Source organism: Dendropsophus ebraccatus, chromosome 1, assembly GCF_027789765.1.
Source record: "Dendropsophus ebraccatus isolate aDenEbr1 chromosome 1, aDenEbr1.pat, whole genome shotgun sequence".
In the NCBI taxonomy this organism is placed as follows: domain Eukaryota; kingdom Metazoa; phylum Chordata; class Amphibia; order Anura; family Hylidae; genus Dendropsophus; species Dendropsophus ebraccatus.
In genome coordinates this window covers 64246312-64264556 of record NC_091454.1, presented here as the reverse complement: position 1 = coordinate 64264556, position 18245 = coordinate 64246312, and the positions used below count along the sequence as shown (strand labels likewise).

At 42.3% G+C, this 18245-nt stretch overlaps 1 protein-coding gene across 1 annotated transcript in view; it reads left to right on the top strand.

Annotated features, from left to right (window-relative positions):
• The first annotated feature begins 210 nt into the window (after positions 1-210).
• DPYSL3 (dihydropyrimidinase like 3) overlaps positions 211-18245 on the top strand; it is a 90475-nt gene continuing 72440 nt past the window's right edge. The window contains exon 1 of the mRNA XM_069972122.1: positions 211-636. Coding sequence (XP_069828223.1) covers positions 316-636 — 321 coding nt within the window. The 5' untranslated portion in view covers positions 211-315. The remainder of the gene's footprint in view (positions 637-18245) is intronic.

The window sequence follows — 18245 nt, the reverse complement described above, 5'->3', positions numbered from 1 at the left end:
CCTTTCATGCCTAGATGTTCTCTTTACTTACTACTCCTCACTATCTATTTCAGCATATCCTACTCTGTGACCTCCACCGATAGATACAGGTATCTTTTCTCCCCGGTACCCCAGCCTCCATTGATCAGTATACTGCCTAGCTATACCTAGCTAATCGATAATGATGATGACTAGTGTGACTTTACATTCTCTGACTACTGTGAGCCATATTGACCCCTCCCCTCTCCCCCTTCCTCTGGCTGAGCTGTGCAGCTCTTCTCCTCCTGTCCCTGCTCTCAGGACTGTGCTCGGCTCCAGCTCCGCTCTGTCTCAGCCATGGCATCGGGCAACAGGGGATGGGACAAGGAAGACGATCTGCCATTCTACCTAGCCCGTCCAGGCACGGCAGACCAGGTTCCCCGGGTGAAGTACGGGGGCATGTTCTGCAATGTGGAGGGTGCATATGAGAGTAAGACTATAGACTTTGACTCCCTTAGTGTGGGACAGAGAGGGGGTAGAAAGAGCAACTCTGCCCGCCAAGGGGCAAACACCCCAACTCCGGAGAAGACGAGCAGCAACAAAGAAGTGGAGAACCATGGGGTGGAGATTAAAACTTCTTCAGGGAAGGAGCTGCTGCAGAACCTCACCGAGGACAAGGTAAGGAGAGGCTGAGAGCCACGCACTGTCTATGAGATGAAGTGCCCAGAATGATCCCTCAGATGCATGCCAGCTCAGTCTATAGGACAATACACTTCACTGCTGTGAATGGGCATTATTTATATGCCCCCCTATTCTGTAAGGGTGGGGAACAAACTTTTTCACTTTGAATCATTTAGCCTGTAAGCTGAACTTTTCTTGTACTGACTGTCTGGATATTGTGTCTGCTTCCTACATTCTTGCAGCCTTAAAGGGGATTTTCACTTAAAATTTAATCTATATGTCTGTTGGATGTATCTAAACCCCTTCCGCCAATTATAAGGAATGCAAAGTACAAGGAGATGCCCCATTTACCAGGTGCAGGGGTCACTTTGATCCCATCATCCAATAGTCCCAGCTCTTATATTATACTTATATTACATTTCCATCTGACGGAGCCCATATACAACAAACGACATTCTGATGGAACAATTCAGACTAAGATGATCAATGCTTAATAAAAGATCAGATATTACAACTTGAAATTGTCTTAAAATGACATTGTTGGTGTCGCCTGCCCTGCCGATGTATGAATGAATGGTTGTCTTTTAACGTATGGTAAACAGTAATTCGAGTTTCCTCCCCTTCCTGACCCCTGTCTAATAAAAGCAAGAGAAGCTGATGAAAGCCAAAGGTGCATGCTACCATCATCCTTCCATTCTGGTGATTTTAGCCTGGACTCCACCAATGAGAATTTCTGACACAAATGAAAATATAGATTCAGATAGAGCTGGTAATCCTAAACACATTTGTAATATTTTTTTTATTGGCTTCTGTCCTTTGTTTGCAGAAATAATTACAATTGTTCTGGTAAAACTACTGTGTGATAAAGCTGTGTCCTCATTGGTCACTGAATGCAGGCATGTTTTGCCACATGTAGTAGTTGCAAGGTGGGAGGTACTCTGAGAGCTCCATGAGAAGTCTATTAGCCTGCACACATTTATCTGGTCTTGTAGTCTGCATCACTCTATGTCTGTCTTTAAACAGTTATAAGAGGGCGGTCCAGACTACACAGCAAGACTTATGTGCCATAATAAATTGGAATTCTTACTTTATGGTTCTCTTCACCTCTTTTTTTTATGCTGGTGATATATTGTATACCATTTTTTTTTACATACTACATACCTCTGACGCATATTATATATAGACATATTGGGGGAGATTTATCAAACTGGTGTAAAATAGAATTGTCTAAGTTGCCCATAGCAACCAATCAGATTCCATCTTTCATTTTCCAAAGGGCCTGTGATGAATGAAAAGTGGAATCTGATTGGTTGCTAGGGGCAACTAAGACAATTCTATTTTACACCAGTTTGATAAATCTTCCCCATTGTACATTGGCATACATACCTCCATTAAAAAAATATGTATACATTACTGCATAGTATAATTTTGTCTGTACAGGAAAGCTTAGTAATTTACCAAAGCTTCTGATATATCACACTGTATAGGCATATGTTGGCATATGTCACCCACTGATGTTTTATTATACCACACTACACAGAGCAAAACTTTGTAGTCTAAGCTTTTATATGCATATGATGCATATTGGCCCAATATATGATAAATGGACACTCTTTTGACATATGGTGGGTGTATGGGGCCTATAAACACAATAAGCTAGGGGATTTCTAGGCATATGCCAGAAGTGTGAAATGAGCAAGAGACAGAAACAAAACACACAAATAAATATCACCAATTCTATAGGCTAAAAGTTACCAGAAGCCAGAATAGGCCAATAGAAGACTTAGAATTAAAAAGGAAACAATCACTTCCTAAAACAAAGGGACAGAAGTGGTCAGCTGAACATTGTTTCTGATAGGTCATCCTAATAGGGGTGAGAGATCTTTCTTGGTTCAACAGACTCTATAGACCTTCAATGATGCTACAGACTTCCCATGAGCCTGTTCACTGTTTGCTCTTCTCTTAGCAGATCTGATCAGAAACAAAGGGGCACAGTACTTAGCTGAGCATTTCCAGACCCAAACTGACCAAGACTTCTAACATGTCGCTATGACTTGTCACGAGTTTTAGAAAATTTTAGTTGCCCTTTTAGGCTGTACACACATAAGTTCATTTTAATGCAAAGTATCAGTATCTAACTGAAATAAATATTAGAATCTTTGTAGAGGAGATCAGATCCTTATGTAGAGCACCTGATGGACCCCATCTGCTGGCATATGGAGACACATAGCCTGTGTGCACTGCTGTACTAGCCCTATGCACACAACACTTTGCAAAAAAGCTCACAGAAGGCTTGTGGTTTTCTAATTACTAGAGATGAGCGAACTGAAGTTACTGAACTAAGATTCCTTACAAATTTTGCAAAAAGTTTGGTTCGCAACAGAACCAAACTTTTTGAAAAGTTCATACAAACCCAGGCCAAGATGGTGGCCACACACTGTACATTACATTAAAAACCCAGGTGCAAGGGGTTATCCATAAACCATTGCAGCTGGGAAATCAGCTACAACCCCCCCTCCCCAAAATGTCACTTTCTCCTTCACTATATATATTGGAGAAAGTCATCTCCAGTGAACTGAACACATACACTGTCACTTTGTCTGTCAGTACACACTGTCCACTGCTCTCCTGGGTGAAGTTAACCCTGTTAAGAACCTGTCAGGTTACATCAGGTGGCCTGTCCCAAAACCGTTCCTGGCAGCAGAATAAGTGTCTTTGTCAATGACACTTATTTTTCTGGCAGACACGGTTTTACAGCAGGCTTCCTGACATAACCTGGCAGGTGCTTCACAGGCTTAGTTTCAACCAGGATTTTTCTAAACAGCGGTAATTCATTGATTGTATGCCAGTAATTAATTGATTGTATGCCAGTAATTCACCAATGTCCACAGTTCTCTTGGGTGAATTTAACCCTGTGAGTCACCTGCCAGGTTATGTCAGGTATCATAAAACCATATCTAGCAGTGTTATTGTCAATAACACTTATTCTGGTGCCAGACACAGTATTAGAACAGACTAGCTGACAAAACCTGGCCCAAAATGTCACTTTCTCCTTCACTATATATATTGGAGAAAGTCATCTCCAGTGAACTGAACACATACACTGTCACTTTGTCTGTCAGTACACACTGTCCACTGCTCTCCTGGGTGAAGTTAACCCTGTTAAGAACCTGTCAGGTTACATCAGGTGGCCTGTCCCAAAACCGTTCCTGGCAGCAGAATAAGTGTCTTTGTCAATGACACTTATTTTTCTGGCAGACACGGTTTTACAGCAGGCTTCCTGACATAACCTGGCAGGTGCTTCACAGGCTTAGTTTCAACCAGGATTTTTCTAAACAGCGGTAATTCATTGATTGTATGCCAGTAATTAATTGATTGTATGCCAGTAATTCACCAATGTCCACAGTTCTCTTGGGTGAATTTAACCCTGTGAGTCACCTGCCAGGTTATGTCAGGTAGCATAAAACCATATCTAGCAGTGTTATTGTCAATAACACTTATTCTGGTGCCAGACACAGTATTAGAACAGACTAGCTGACAAAACCTGGCCCAAAATGTCACTTTCTCCTTCACTATATATATTGGAGAAAGTCATCTCCAGTGAACTGAACACATACACTGTCACTTTGTCTGTCAGTACACACTGTCCACTGCTCTCCTGGGTGAAGTTAACCCTGTTAAGAACCTGTCAGGTTACATCAGGTGGCCTGTCCCAAAACCGTTCCTGGCAGCAGAATAAGTGTCTTTGTCAATGACACTTATTTTTCTGGCAGACACGGTTTTACAGCAGGCTTCCTGACATAACCTGGCAGGTGCTTCACAGGCTTAGTTTCAACCAGGATTTTTCTAAACAGCGGTAATTCATTGATTGTATGCCAGTAATTAATTGATTGTATGCCAGTAATTCACCAATGTCCACAGTTCTCTTGGGTGAATTTAACCCTGTGAGTCACCTGCCAGGTTATGTCAGGTAGCATAAAACCATATCTAGCAGTGTTATTGTCAATAACACTTATTCTGGTACCAGACACAGTATTAGAACAGACTAGCTGACAAAACCTGGCAGGTGACTCACAGGAATAACTTAATGCAGGAGAGCTCTGGACAGTGGTGGATCCCTGACACGCAGTGAGCCATTGTACGCCAGTGTTCCACCATACTTACTGGGTTCAAGATTAGGCATTAGCTCTGGGAGGGAGTTGCTTTTTACAGAGCTCCTGCCAACAAACATGTAGAAAGTCCCTCAGAAAGCCATAACCTTTACATTTATCAAATTCCTGTACAGTTCAGGACACTGTTCACCTGGGACCAGATGCTCCAGATGTATTATGACATCCCACTCCTGCTTATTTCTCTCCTGGTAAGGAATCTTGGTGGGGGCTCAGGCAAGGGTGGGAGCTCAGGCGAGCATGGCAAACTCAGAAAGACTGCGGCATGCACAGACATACCACTCTGGTTCTGAGAAGCATCATAAGTGTGCGTGCTTCATGCTGCCTCCAAATATGTGGTGGATTGTCTGGAATTGGGTCCTTAATCCAGTTGGACTTAATAGCCATCCTATAGCTGGGCAGTGATGATGAGGGTGCCACATGCCATGTGTCCAACTCCTCCTCATGTTCTGCCAAAAGCATTGGTGTACAGCCTGACTCAGGGTAGCCATCTCACTCAGGAGTACCTGCACCATGCCGCACACCGCTCACCATACTCTTCTACTTTCACTTTTATATAGAGGTGGAAACACAGGCCCAGAGAGGCAGCTCCCCATTGGTTTACACCACGCTATTCTGCCATGGGTTTTGATGTTTTTTTCACAGCAGTCTTGCCGCAAAAGCGCAAGCAGAAACGTTCAAAAAGCCACTTCTTCCATTAAGATCAATGCGACATTAAAAAGCAAGTTTTTGCCCCGAAAAAAGGCGTCAAGAGAACCCCTATAACTCCGCTATAGCTGCCCTTGTTTCACTGTTTTAGTGCAGTTCATTTAAGGTTTATTTCGGAACCTGCCAAACTAAACTTTTGAAAAGTGTGCTTATTATTACTATTCACTTGACCTCTATGTGAAGCTTCATCAAGTACCATATAGACATTATCTAGAAAGAAATGTAAGCAGGCTGCTGTCTTATTCTCATGCATGAGACATAATAAACCCAATGGAATAGCCTGATCTTCCATTCATCTTCAATTTTAGAGTTACCCTTATTGGTCAGTGCTAATAGCTGCTCATATCTGTTACCTATATACAATAAAGTCTAGCAGCTAATGGAGAAACAGGTTGCCCATATGACTCATGGGATAACAGTATATTAGATAACATCATCCACTGATGTTGGCTATTCAGGCTGTTTGTTAACACAAATGTTTCCAGACAATTCTCCATCCATTTTTATTAGCCTGTACTCAGTATGACAGATGGTTTGTTACTGGCCTGGTGAGCTCATAAACAGGCAATAGCAGTAATAGCCGATAATAGCTGCTCCCATAACTCAGTCTTCTCCAACCTATGGCTTTCTTGCTGTTACAAAACTGCAACTCCCAGCATGCCCTGACAGACCACTGATCTAACCTCCCTGATACTAAAAGAATTATTTGGGAAAGCTTTAATGGTATTGATAGTATTCCATACACAATCTATGGGTCTGGAGTATAATGCTTTATGAAGGTGTGTTCTATTCATGGAAATATAACTTAGTGGAGCAAATTTTTTAAAAATGCTGATATTTTTAAATAGACCTGCAGACACCATAAAGATCTGACCACCCTCTATCAGCCACAATAGAAAGCCAATATATAAGAGCAGCTCTAGTTCTGGGGGACTTGAGCTATCCTTGTATTACACAGATGTCCATTCAACCCTTGAAGCTCAGTGAATCCTTATCAAATATGCATGTACTGAGCAAACTGAAATTTAGCCATACAGTACATGCTAACCAAATGAATTTTTTATTCTGTGGATTGGAAAAAGGAATTTAGGGTCATGGAGTGCTATACCACAAACCTAAATTATAGAGGCAAGTCCAGTAGTTTGAAACATGCAATTCATATACAGGAAAACACAAGTGCATGAAAACACTACAAAGAAATACATGTGACAAAGCAAAAGGAGGTACACTGAGGAATTGTGGCTAAAAGTGATCATTGTAATTACCGACTATTGAATGTCATTGCTTGATGGTATAATATTGTATGTAAAAAGCAGTATTCTTCAGTGTAATAAATAATCTGGATAGTCTTGAGTTTAAATAGTTACTGTCATGTCATAAAGATATTTGAATAGTTTTTATCAGTGGGGGTCTCGGTGCTGAGACACGCACAGATCTCAAAGAGAAATAGGGAGAAGTTCTTAGGGTAGCTTCACACATACCGGATCCGCAGCGGATTTTATTTGCAGCGAAATTCACTGTGGATCCTGGTATAGTGAAGTTCTATGGGGTCCCATACCCTCAGCGGAATTTTCATTTCGCTGCAGATATGGGACCTGGCCCCTTTAACCCCCGGCAGTCGGCAGCCCCGGCCCGAAGCACACATTACCTGCTCGGCGCCGCAGCTGTGGGAAGCTCCCGGCTCCCCTCTCTCCTCATCAGCCAATCAGTGCACAGCAACACGGATTGGCTGATGGGGAGCGACAGGAGCCGGGAGCTTCACACAGCCGCGGCGCCCAGCAGATAATGTATGCCTGGTCCAGGCTCTTGCTTGCTTCTGGGCCTCCCGGCATCTCCCGGTGGTAAGCCAATCAGTGCGCTCCGGCGAGGCAGCGATCACCCGGACAGCCCCTCTGCAGCTTCCCTGGCCCTCCCCGGACTCGCTCGCTGCTGCATGTAATAGCGGCGGCAGTGAGCGAGGAACGAGGAGCAAATTAACGCTAACAGCGCTCATTTTCTCCTCACTGTCGGCCTGTGGAATAGGGCCTTAAATCAAAAATCAACGACACACAAACGATTTTTTGATCCTAGCCTGCAATTACCCAGAATGATTATTGTTTAAATGTGAACGATATAGCGATTTTTCGCACAATAATCGTCCTGTGTAATAGTGCTCTAAGTCGAGTGCAGAAACAGTGTTCTTTCCTTGCTGCAGAAGATGGGCTCTAGGATTTTCTAAACAACCTATGTTTTGCAGAGAGTGGGGAGAAGTGGCACAGAATTAAATGCTTCTCCCAGTTTGTTGTAGTGATTGGTGGGGGTTTCAAACATGTCTGTATCAGTAAGGGCTCATAAAGTGCAGATTCTGTACTTACTATCCCCCACCACTGCCATTCTGATGCCTGGTCTTCACTGCTAACCCCTTTCAACACAAGGCAGTGGCCACCTTGCCAATTGCTGCCTGAGATAGATCACTACCACCCCCAGTGATTGGCTGAAAAAGCACTTCCTTGTGTCAAAACATCACCAGTAAGTGGTGAGCAGTGGTGACCAGGCACCTTCGGGAAAAGGGTGGTCTGGTGTGTTGGACACCCCCTTTAAATATTGACTCTGTTAGATCAAGCCAAACAGGCTGTTGTCTGGACATTTCTGACACAGACCTGCTATTGGAATTCTTTGGTGTTCACTTCATTACCTCTTAGCACTCCCACCTAATATTTTTAAAGCTAATGTGAAAAGGCCAATTCTATGCAGAGATTCGTAATGTTTGACATGTACAATAACAGGTATAATTACCCTGCCCATGTCTAAGAGGATAGAGGGGACAGGTCTGACAGGCATGTGCCACAGCCAACACTGGACTAACTATATGAATGTTTTAACAGGTGATCAAAAGAACACTAGAGGCATTATAACCATTATCTAACTGCAACATCTATACACAAGATCAGTTTTTAAATTATTCAACACATGCATGTCTATAGAGCTGAGAGGAGTGTTGAAGCTCATTTTGGGTTATCAAAGGAGAGGACTCATTGTCAGCACATTCCTATATATTTATGTAACTGAGCTTATATTTACAGTGAATGTACCAATGTACCCACCTGCCCCCAGTGTGCCCATCTCTCCTCATAAGAGAAACAGATCGCTGATCTCAGGGTTTGGCTGGTCTCCCTGAGATCAGCGATCTATTTCTCTTGTGGCTCTACTAGGCATTGCTCCCACCTAGCCAGAATCCTGCTCCACACTGATGAGGGGCAACACCCCGAAACAGCTGTATGTGGATGGTTACCTTGCCTTGGTTCTTCCCTTGTCATTACATTTATTTATAGGGCCACTTAATATGGTGGTTTTGGTGGTTTCCTTACAGGAGCCACCGCTTGGCTGGGTTCTTCCCGGAGGGATATCTGGCTGGTCCTGTGTTTCGAGACTCTTTGATGAGGCTCCACTGGCTCTTCTTTTGCATTTTCATCTCTCCTCATGACACGGCTCCATTGATTCTAACAGAGCAGCGTCACAGAGGGGAGGGGATTTCCGAGGAATATATATGAAATAAACTATGGTATCAGACTGTTTTTATAAACTTATTCTTTCCACTTCATACAAAATCCTATGATAATCTGATGATATGAAGGATTCTAACTGTGGCCATATAATTCTGAAGTGTAACACTGAACAGCGTAACCCAATCTACTGGTTGTGAATACAGGAGCAGACTGTTATAACAGAACATGTGTTAAAGCACCTGAACCGTGATCTCAACTGATGGAAGTTGTTGCAGTAGGTGCCAGTGTGCTTTCCATGCTGCCAGTTTCAGCTTTTCAACAAGTCAGATTTATTCTATTCTTCATTTCCAAAGTACAATAAAGCGCTGCTCGGTTGGAGCTTTGTGATGAGACTCCAAGTGGCATTTGGCCAGTCTTACAGTAAAATTAGAAGTTGTGGCAAGTATTTCCTTATTAGGGGCGTTGGGGTTTTCTTTTCTGTTATATAAGACTGCAGGATAGCACCAGTAAGTGTTTAATTCTGTTTTCTTCAATTTGCCACATTCTGTGTATTGTTTCCATAACTACTATGTATGTCATCCGCTTACTGTTAACATAGGATAGGTTAGAAGGAAGTTACGCCTTTTGACCATTTTAAAGCAATATCTCAATTTCTCTTATATATTTATAGCGTAGTCATGTTTCCATATACTGTACCTTGGTCACGCTCACTAAAACTAATTATTTCAGAGTTCCTAAAATTTACTCTAGTACACATTCCCTTTCCTAGTTCGGGTAAGACCACTACTATGTAACAAGAATTTGTCAGAAATAATATTACTAGTGGTAGTAATTTATTTCAGCTTTTATTTTTTGCATCACATTCCCAGTGTCTCAGAAGTTTACATACATGTGGTAAGTATTTGGTAGCATTGCCTTTATGTAGTCTTAAGCGGGGTAAATGTTTTGTCCAGCCTTCTACAGGTTTCCCACAATACATAGCTGGAGTTTTGGCCCATTACTCCTGACTTCCCTGCTTTTTCTTCCTTGCTGAGCAGTCTTTCAATATTGGATGTATTTTATGAAAACTATATATATACTTTTGTGCCTGTTTCATTCAGCATTTTACCAATTTTTTTCTGTTGTTTTTCGGACCGATTAAGATTTTACACACCAAGGTATGTTTATCTCTATGCCATAGAATGTGTCATCTTTACTGAATGGTATCATGGCTCTGTAGACCAATGGTGTTTAAAATTGCATATTATCATTTATCAGGTAAATGTGAGATCATTAGGGGTTTAGAAATTGCCCACAGACTGGTGACTGCATACAAATTTTTTCTTGTGTCTTTGCTGAATTCTTTTGACTTTACCATCATGTGAAGCAAAGAAGCTAGTAGGCCTTAAAAGTATGGGGCCATTTAGGGGGCAGACCCATGCTTAAAGGAAAACTATCATCAGGGTTGTGCATACAAACCTGCTGATATCTCCTAGTAGCCACCTACCTCCTTTTTTCAACACTGTTCTTCTAATCTCGAAAAGTCGAGGCATTTCTAAGAATTTCCTCCTGATAAGTATATGTAAATTAGCTCCTTTGGTGCACTGGGGGTGTTTCGCTGCCCCTCGCTGTCTCCAATGCTCACACCTACTTATGCAGATTCAAGATTGCAAAGGATAGCAAATCTTCCTTTTTGAGTTGTGAATTCGTAGGAACAGCAGCCCTTCTACACACAGGTGCTGTTACTGCACATACACGAGGAAGACATTCCTGATTATGTATTTATAAGTAGGTTTGAGCATCGAGACGGACAGGCGGAATGGTGCCAAAGAACGCCCCCAGTGTACCAGTGGAGCTAATTTAAATATTTCTGTAAATTTCTCAAAAACAACAGGACATATTGACATAAGATAAACCTTGGTGAGAGGAGGAGGAAGGCAGCTATTGGGAGATATCAGCAGGTTAGTACGTACAATATGCAGTTTCTCTTTAATACGAGAACCAAGTTAGCAGATTGGCACTTGAATAATGAGTCTTTTAAATGGCTCTTATATCATTGTCAGCATTACATTCACTGTTTACAAGTGAAGATGTGTAGGCGACAAGCAATTGTTTTTAGGGCTGCATAAGCCCAGCAGTCAGCCAATGAACAAGTATAGGCAAGAAGCTGCCAACCAGTGGTAGGTGGATGAAGGACAAAGAGCATGCATATATAATGAAGAGAACTAGTGCTTTCTATATTTATGAGGATATAAGGAAAATGGCTGCAGAGAATAATGTTGATAATATATAGTACTGTTTGGCATTTCTTATAGCAATTTAGGCTGGGTTCACACAGAATTCTTTAGTGCATTTCACTGTTTTTGCACGTTTAATTTTAGTGTGCAAACTAAACACTCATATGCCGCCATACCCTCAATTACCAAAAAAAGTTACCAGAAAGATCATGTTAATAATGTGCCTGACAATAAGGCCTGATTCAAACATCTGTAGCGCTCTCCGTAGCCGCGGAACACGGATCAAGGTGCCAGTAGTCAGGGCTAATGGACAGAAAACATCCAGTACAGAAGGAGGCTCTTTTGCCCATTAAAATCTATTACAGTTTCTTATAGTCACTTGAACTATTGATTTCTGCAAAGTTGTTTGAAATGACAGTTACAATTTAACAGCAAACATTAAATAAATAACTGTTGTTATATATATGTAAAATATTATGCTGATTCCTGTATGAAGAGCATGGCCAATATTTACAGTCACAAGACAATCCTGCTCTGACCACTGTCTTTGCCTAAAGGTCCTATTACGAGGCACGATCATAAAGTGATCTTCTTGGTCTTTGCAGCTCTGCCTTCTTTTTCAGTCTCTACACTGACAGGCCACCAGCTGCTCAGCCAATCACTGGCCGCGGCCTGATTCGTCCGATTATAACATTTCTTTCTAATGATATCACACAGTGCTACTAATATCGTATTGTTCCTATTGGAGCCTTTGGCGGAAGTTGTGATTATAGAATTCTCCATAAGTTTGGTGCGTTTCTTGATCTTCTTTTATTAATGTATGGTTTTTATTATAGGAAACAACATTTATTACAAATCAGTATCTTACGCTCTGTCATTATTTTATCATTTATATCAGGGGTGGGGAACCTCTGGCCCGCGGGCCGCATCCGGCCCCTGAGACCTCCTGATGCAGCCTGTGGCTCTCCTGTGACTTGCGCCGCTCTAGTGGGGTAGGAGCCGGCATACACAGCATCTTCCTGTGTCTGAGATGGCTGCCAGACACAGGAGAATGCTGTGAGTGCCGTCCCGTTCCCCACCAGAGCAGCGCATGTCTTCCTTCTCCTGCAGGCTGCGCGATGACGTAATTTCATCGCACGGCGCCTGCAGGAGTAGATGGTCACAGGCTAGAGGGGAGAGAAGAGGACCTGGGCAGCATGGGAGCCGAGGAAAGGTGAGTTGGAAGTTTATTTTTTTTATTTGAGACAGACACTGGGGGTTAACTAGAGCTACCAGAGGCATGACTGGGTGGGTGTGTGTGTGTGTGTGTGTGGGGGGGGTAACTAGAGCCACCAGGGGAATGACTGGGGGGTTAAGTAGAGCCACCAGGGGCATGACTGGGGGTTAACTAGAGCTACCAGGGGCATAACTGGGGGTTAACTAGAGCCACCAGGGGCATGACTGGGGGGGTTAACTAGAGCCACCAGGGGCATGACTGGGGGGTTAACTAGAGCCACCAGGGGCATGACTGGGGGGGGGGGGTTAATTAGAGCCACCAGGGGCAAGACCTGGGGGGGTGACTAACTAGAGCCACCAGGGGCATGGCTGTGTGTGTGTGTGTGGGGGTTAACTAGAGCCACCAGGGGCATGAATGGGGGGTTAACTAGAGCTACCAGGGGTATAACTGGGGGTTAACTAGAGCTACCAGGGGCATCAATAAGGGGTTAACTAGAGCTACCAGGGGCATCACTGGCGGTTAACATCAGCCACCAGGAGCATCACTGGGGGTTACCATCAGCTACCAGGGGCATCACTGGGGGTTACCTTCAGCTACCAGGGGCATTACTGGGGGTTAACATCAGCCACCAGGGGCATCACTGGGGGTTTATTAGGACTACCGGGGGCATCACTGGGGGTAAACCCTTGCTACCGGGCATCACTAAGGATTCACATCAGGTACTAGAGGCATCACAGTGGGTTAACTACAATAGCAGGGGCATTAGGGGAACAATACTTCGCCTTGCCCCGGGTGCTGCTAACCCACGATACAAACTGCGGCGCACAGTATGGGGCCCTCAAATGATTTTATTAATGCCCGACTGGGAAAAGGTTCCCCACCCCTGATTTATATATACATAGATTCCAAAATATATCACAATATTTGCTCTTTACCACACATCTTGTTGCTACAACTTGTTTCTTTATATGGGATTAAAACAGATTTGTTACAATACCTGGGGTCATGTTTTCCCTTGAGCTTCTACCACAACAGATTCTCTCTTTGTTGTTTTTGCTTTTATCTATTATCAGGATCTATACATTCATCTGGATAAGTAAATTATCCTTTTAGTGGATTCTGAAAATGTGCAGAACATGACAATAACTCCCAGATCTTTCAGGAGGGAAAACTTTCCACTGTGGAAAATAATTAATAGTCACAAATGATGGTCTTAACATTCATAATTCAATAAAAAGAAAGCAAAATTAATTTCCCCTTTTGTTATTCTATGTGGGGTGTGTTTACTTTACAATGGTAATTGAAATCAGTTTTGACTAGAGTGTATGTTTTGTAGCAAAATCCTATAACAAAACTCAGTTTTAATTTTTTTACAAATAAAAAAGCACTTCTTTACTTTCTTTAAATATATAATTTTGGTTTCCTGACAAATTCCTATACCCTGAATAATGGACTATACTAATAAGAGGAACTCTGGCAGGAAGCCCCCTGCCCAGGTCCCTCTCTGGCCCTTTTCCATACCACCATCACACAGCCTACTGTGGGTACTGATAGACTTTATCTGCCCTTTAGTACTGGTCCATGAGATGGCAGACCTCTAGGATAGTGTGAGTTCTGTTTCACCTGTTCCCTGCAGTGTTTCCTCCTCATATACAATAGAGAGGCTTATCATGGAAAACAAGGCCTTTTGCCAATTTTCTTCTTCATAATTTTAATACTTCTCTCATGTTGCCTGTATACGTTGATGTCACCACTATCTTAAAAAGTATTAGGCAGTTTATTTTTTTATCAGGATATCCAGATTAATTTCCTGGCTTGTAGGGTTATATTGGACATGGACATCCTTCACGATTTTTCCTGAAGGGTGTACATTCTGGAAAATAGGCCCATAAAATATAGAGCAGGTTCTATTTTAATTTGGAGCATCCTCGTCTATGGGAGCATCTGGAATTTTGCACATCCAGAAACTGTCCGGACTTCCGAATGTGCTGCAAGCCATCAGCAAGTACCTTTGGGTGCTGTGCTTGGCCCTTTAACTGTATGCGCTTCTAATCATGTTTGACAGGGCAAGAAGCCATTGGCTTCACAAGAAAGCAGCCTATTGTAGACAGAGGTATAATGCTACCTCTGGCCAATGTGATAAGAAATCCAGATGGATTTTCCTGAAATGTGAAGGGGGTCTTACTCAGTCACCCCTTTTCCTAGTCTATACTCTCTGCTCAGCTTACAGATGAGGTATTCTGTGGAGGCCATGGAGGACATAGCTGTAGAAGGTACAATTGTTGCCTACATTATACTTCTGCATATAAAGTCTGGTTTTGCTTGATCATTTTACGAGAATATTTTTATGCCGAGTGTCCTGGCCCAATCACAGGCTTGCTGACCCGAAATCTCAGATCATAGTCTCATAATATGCCCCTGTATTAAGCTCATGTGAAACTCGCCAAAGAGAGTAAAAAGGAAGTAGAACAGAAACATATTTGCAAGCAGAATTTTTGAAACTTTCACATTTAGTGAATAATTTAGCAAGAGAAAACTAAAAGCCTTGTTGCTAGGTTCTGCCATTTGGAATAAAGGACTAATAAATTGGAACCAAAAAAAAGATAAAACAATATCAGCCACTATTTGGCAACCTTGTGGTCTGTATGGAATTTCCTACTTTTCTTATACAGCTTTCTTTCTCATATGTTTTACATTTCATCTGTTATCAAATCCATGAATCCATCATTCAAACTGTCTATAATAAAGCAAATTTCCAGGTCTGGATTTACATTGATGTATTACAAACATATATAACAAGGAATTGCTCTGAAATTTGTACACAAGTTCACACTATTCAAATGCAAATCACCCTCACTGACATGTAAATGGATATTTGCATATCCATTGGTTATTTGACAGTCCCGGACCAGACAGAGTCCCCTTGGGGTAGAAAACAGTTGAAAATAAATGTTCGGCCAGTGGATAGTCTTAAATTATTTCTATTCTTTCTGCATTGGAAGCCGTTAATCTGAATCATGAGCTTTTTCTCGGCAGAAGAGTATGGAAAGTAGAGCTTTGTCTGGCCAACTTCTCATGACCTGCAGTCATTCACTAGCCTTTCTTCATCCTTGACTTCTTACTGATGTATTAGGCAATAGTTGTGATATTTATCAAAAAATCTAAAAAACACATTTCAATGGCAAAAAGATTGTTCCCGTTTCATGCATGTTTTCTCAGAGTAATTGTCTGATTATCATTAGAAGGGATGGGCCGGAGGACGAAACAGTGCTCCTAACAGTGCTCTGGAGCGAAGATTACTCTGACTAACAGTGGGGGATCGGTGCTGAGCACGAAGGTAAGACACATACCTTTCTTCTCAGCATCCCCGGTGCTATAAGGGACTATCAACAAGTTAGATTTGTCTAGATAGAAAATCACCACCCTACCCCTTTGTTCTCAGAGTGATAAGCCACAGAGAACACAAGGCTAAATACTGTCGAATAATCCTGTCTACAAGAAGGACAGGAGAGTTAACTAGAAACAAAATATTAGACAGCACTCCATAATTCAGACACAGCTGAAGTGGTGAAAGAAAGCACATAGAACTCTAACCTGAGTAGGTTGTGCTGGTGTAAGGGTCCTATTACTCTGAGCGATTTTTAACGATTAACGACTAACGATAAACGATCCCAAAGAGATTGTTTATCGTTAGCCTGAAATCGTTCACCATATTACACAGAACGATAATCGCTAGTTACAATCGTTACTATGATCGTTGTTGCGATCGTTACTATGATCGTTTATTCCTTCTGATCCCAGAAAAACAATGAACAATGTGCAATTACACTGAACGATTAGTGAAAAAACGCGGAACTTGAGCGAATGAACATGGAATTACAGCAAACGATTAACGATAATTTTAGGTTCAGATCTATATCAACGATCAACGACATCTGAACGATTTTTTGATCGTTGCCTGCAATTACAAAGAACGATTATTGTTTAAATTCGAACGATTTAACGATTTTTTGCATGATAGTCGTCCCGTGTAATAGGGCCCTAAGGCACAACTCTCACTGATAGCATGTGAATGAACCGCAGCCACTCCCGACTCCCGATTAAAGACCGTCAGTATCAGTGTCGGACTGAGGTATGTGGGGCCCACCAGAGGAAATGACCCTGGGGGCCCACCAATGAAGAACCAGTGGAAAACGACATGTCAGTCAGTCTTAATTTAGGTTCTAAAGCTGGGTGTCCACCAGAGGATTCTCCGGTGCTCTGGTGGGCCAGTCCGACACTGGTCAGTATCCTCCTCCACTCCAAGGCGGGTAAAACAGGTGCAGGTCCAAGGGGTGATAGTGATATAAAATATCCTAAAATTTATTAAAAGAGTTCAGGTGGTGATTTTGTTTAGGAGAGTTAACTGACAGTCAAACAATTGTTCGGCCGTTAGTCATTGAAAGTGTATAACCACCTTAAAGGGGAAGTGCGGTGTTCAACATTTATTCACTAAATAACACACATTACAAAAGTATACAATTTTGTAATGTGTGTTATTTAAGTGAATGGCCCCCTTCCCGTGTTATCCCCACCCCAGAAGTGTGATGCCGTATACTCACCGAATCACTGCCGACCCCGGCCGCCATCTTGGGTCAAACACGTCATCTTCAGGAGGCCGAGGCTGGAGGAAATCCGGCATGAGGTAGGGCTGGAGCCGACCGGCCGGCCTCCTGGAGATGTTGTGTTTGACCCAAGATGGCGGCCAGGGTTGACAGTGATTCGGTTAGTGTACGTCATCACAGCTCCGGTGTGGGGGGAACACGGGGAAGGGGGCTAATCACTTTAATAACACATATTTCAAAGTTGTATAACCTTGTAATGTATGTTATTTAGTGAATAAATGTTGAACACCGCACTACCCCTTTAAACCATTAGGTGGCCAACGGTAGATGAAAAACCATGAACCACTTTTGAAGACACTTATACCCACTGATTTAACTATCTAAACTACTACAGTATCATAGAATCTGTGTAGTCTAAAAGAAGCAAAATGCAAGTGAAAATGATTTCTCGGATGTCTTGAATTTTAACAGTAAAGGTTAAGAGAATAGGGAAAAAATGGTCCTAAGCACAACTACACAGATGTTTTCATTCTTTAATTTGGAACATTTGTGAAACAGTTGCTTCCTCACCTATCACCGATATGATGCTTGTGCTTATTTTTACTTTTTTTTTTTACAGGCAGCACTAAGTCTTTTGGCTATGCTCTCACACAGTATTTTTTCTCAGTATTTTGCAACCAGAACCAGGAGTGGATTGAAAACACATAAAGGCTATGTTCACACACTGTTAAAATTGAGTGGATGGCCGTCATTTTATGGGAGTTGTTTTAAAATAAAGGCAATAATTTGCCATTAATTGGTGGCTATCCACTCAATTTCAACAGTGTGTGAACATAGCTTTTCTGTGTTTTTAATCCATTCCTGGTTTTGGTTGCAAAATACTGACTAAAATACTGTATGTGAACGTAGCCTTTCAGTGCACAGTAAGAGACTACAAATGCCAGCAACCCCTTCTATCCTGTTCAAGAGAATACTGACCAGAATATTACATGGTGCGGGCATATTACTATGTTAATAACTACACCGCTTCCTTGTTTGTCCTCCTGTTCTGTAAAGCAATACAGCAGCTTTCCCACAAATCTTTCATGTGTAACAAGGTCTGGATGTGTTATCAGCCTGTGATGTGACAAACAAATTCTCGCAGTGACTTGTGTCTATTACATTCAGTGACCTTGGTGGATTATGTTCCAGGGTCACTGTCATCTTGT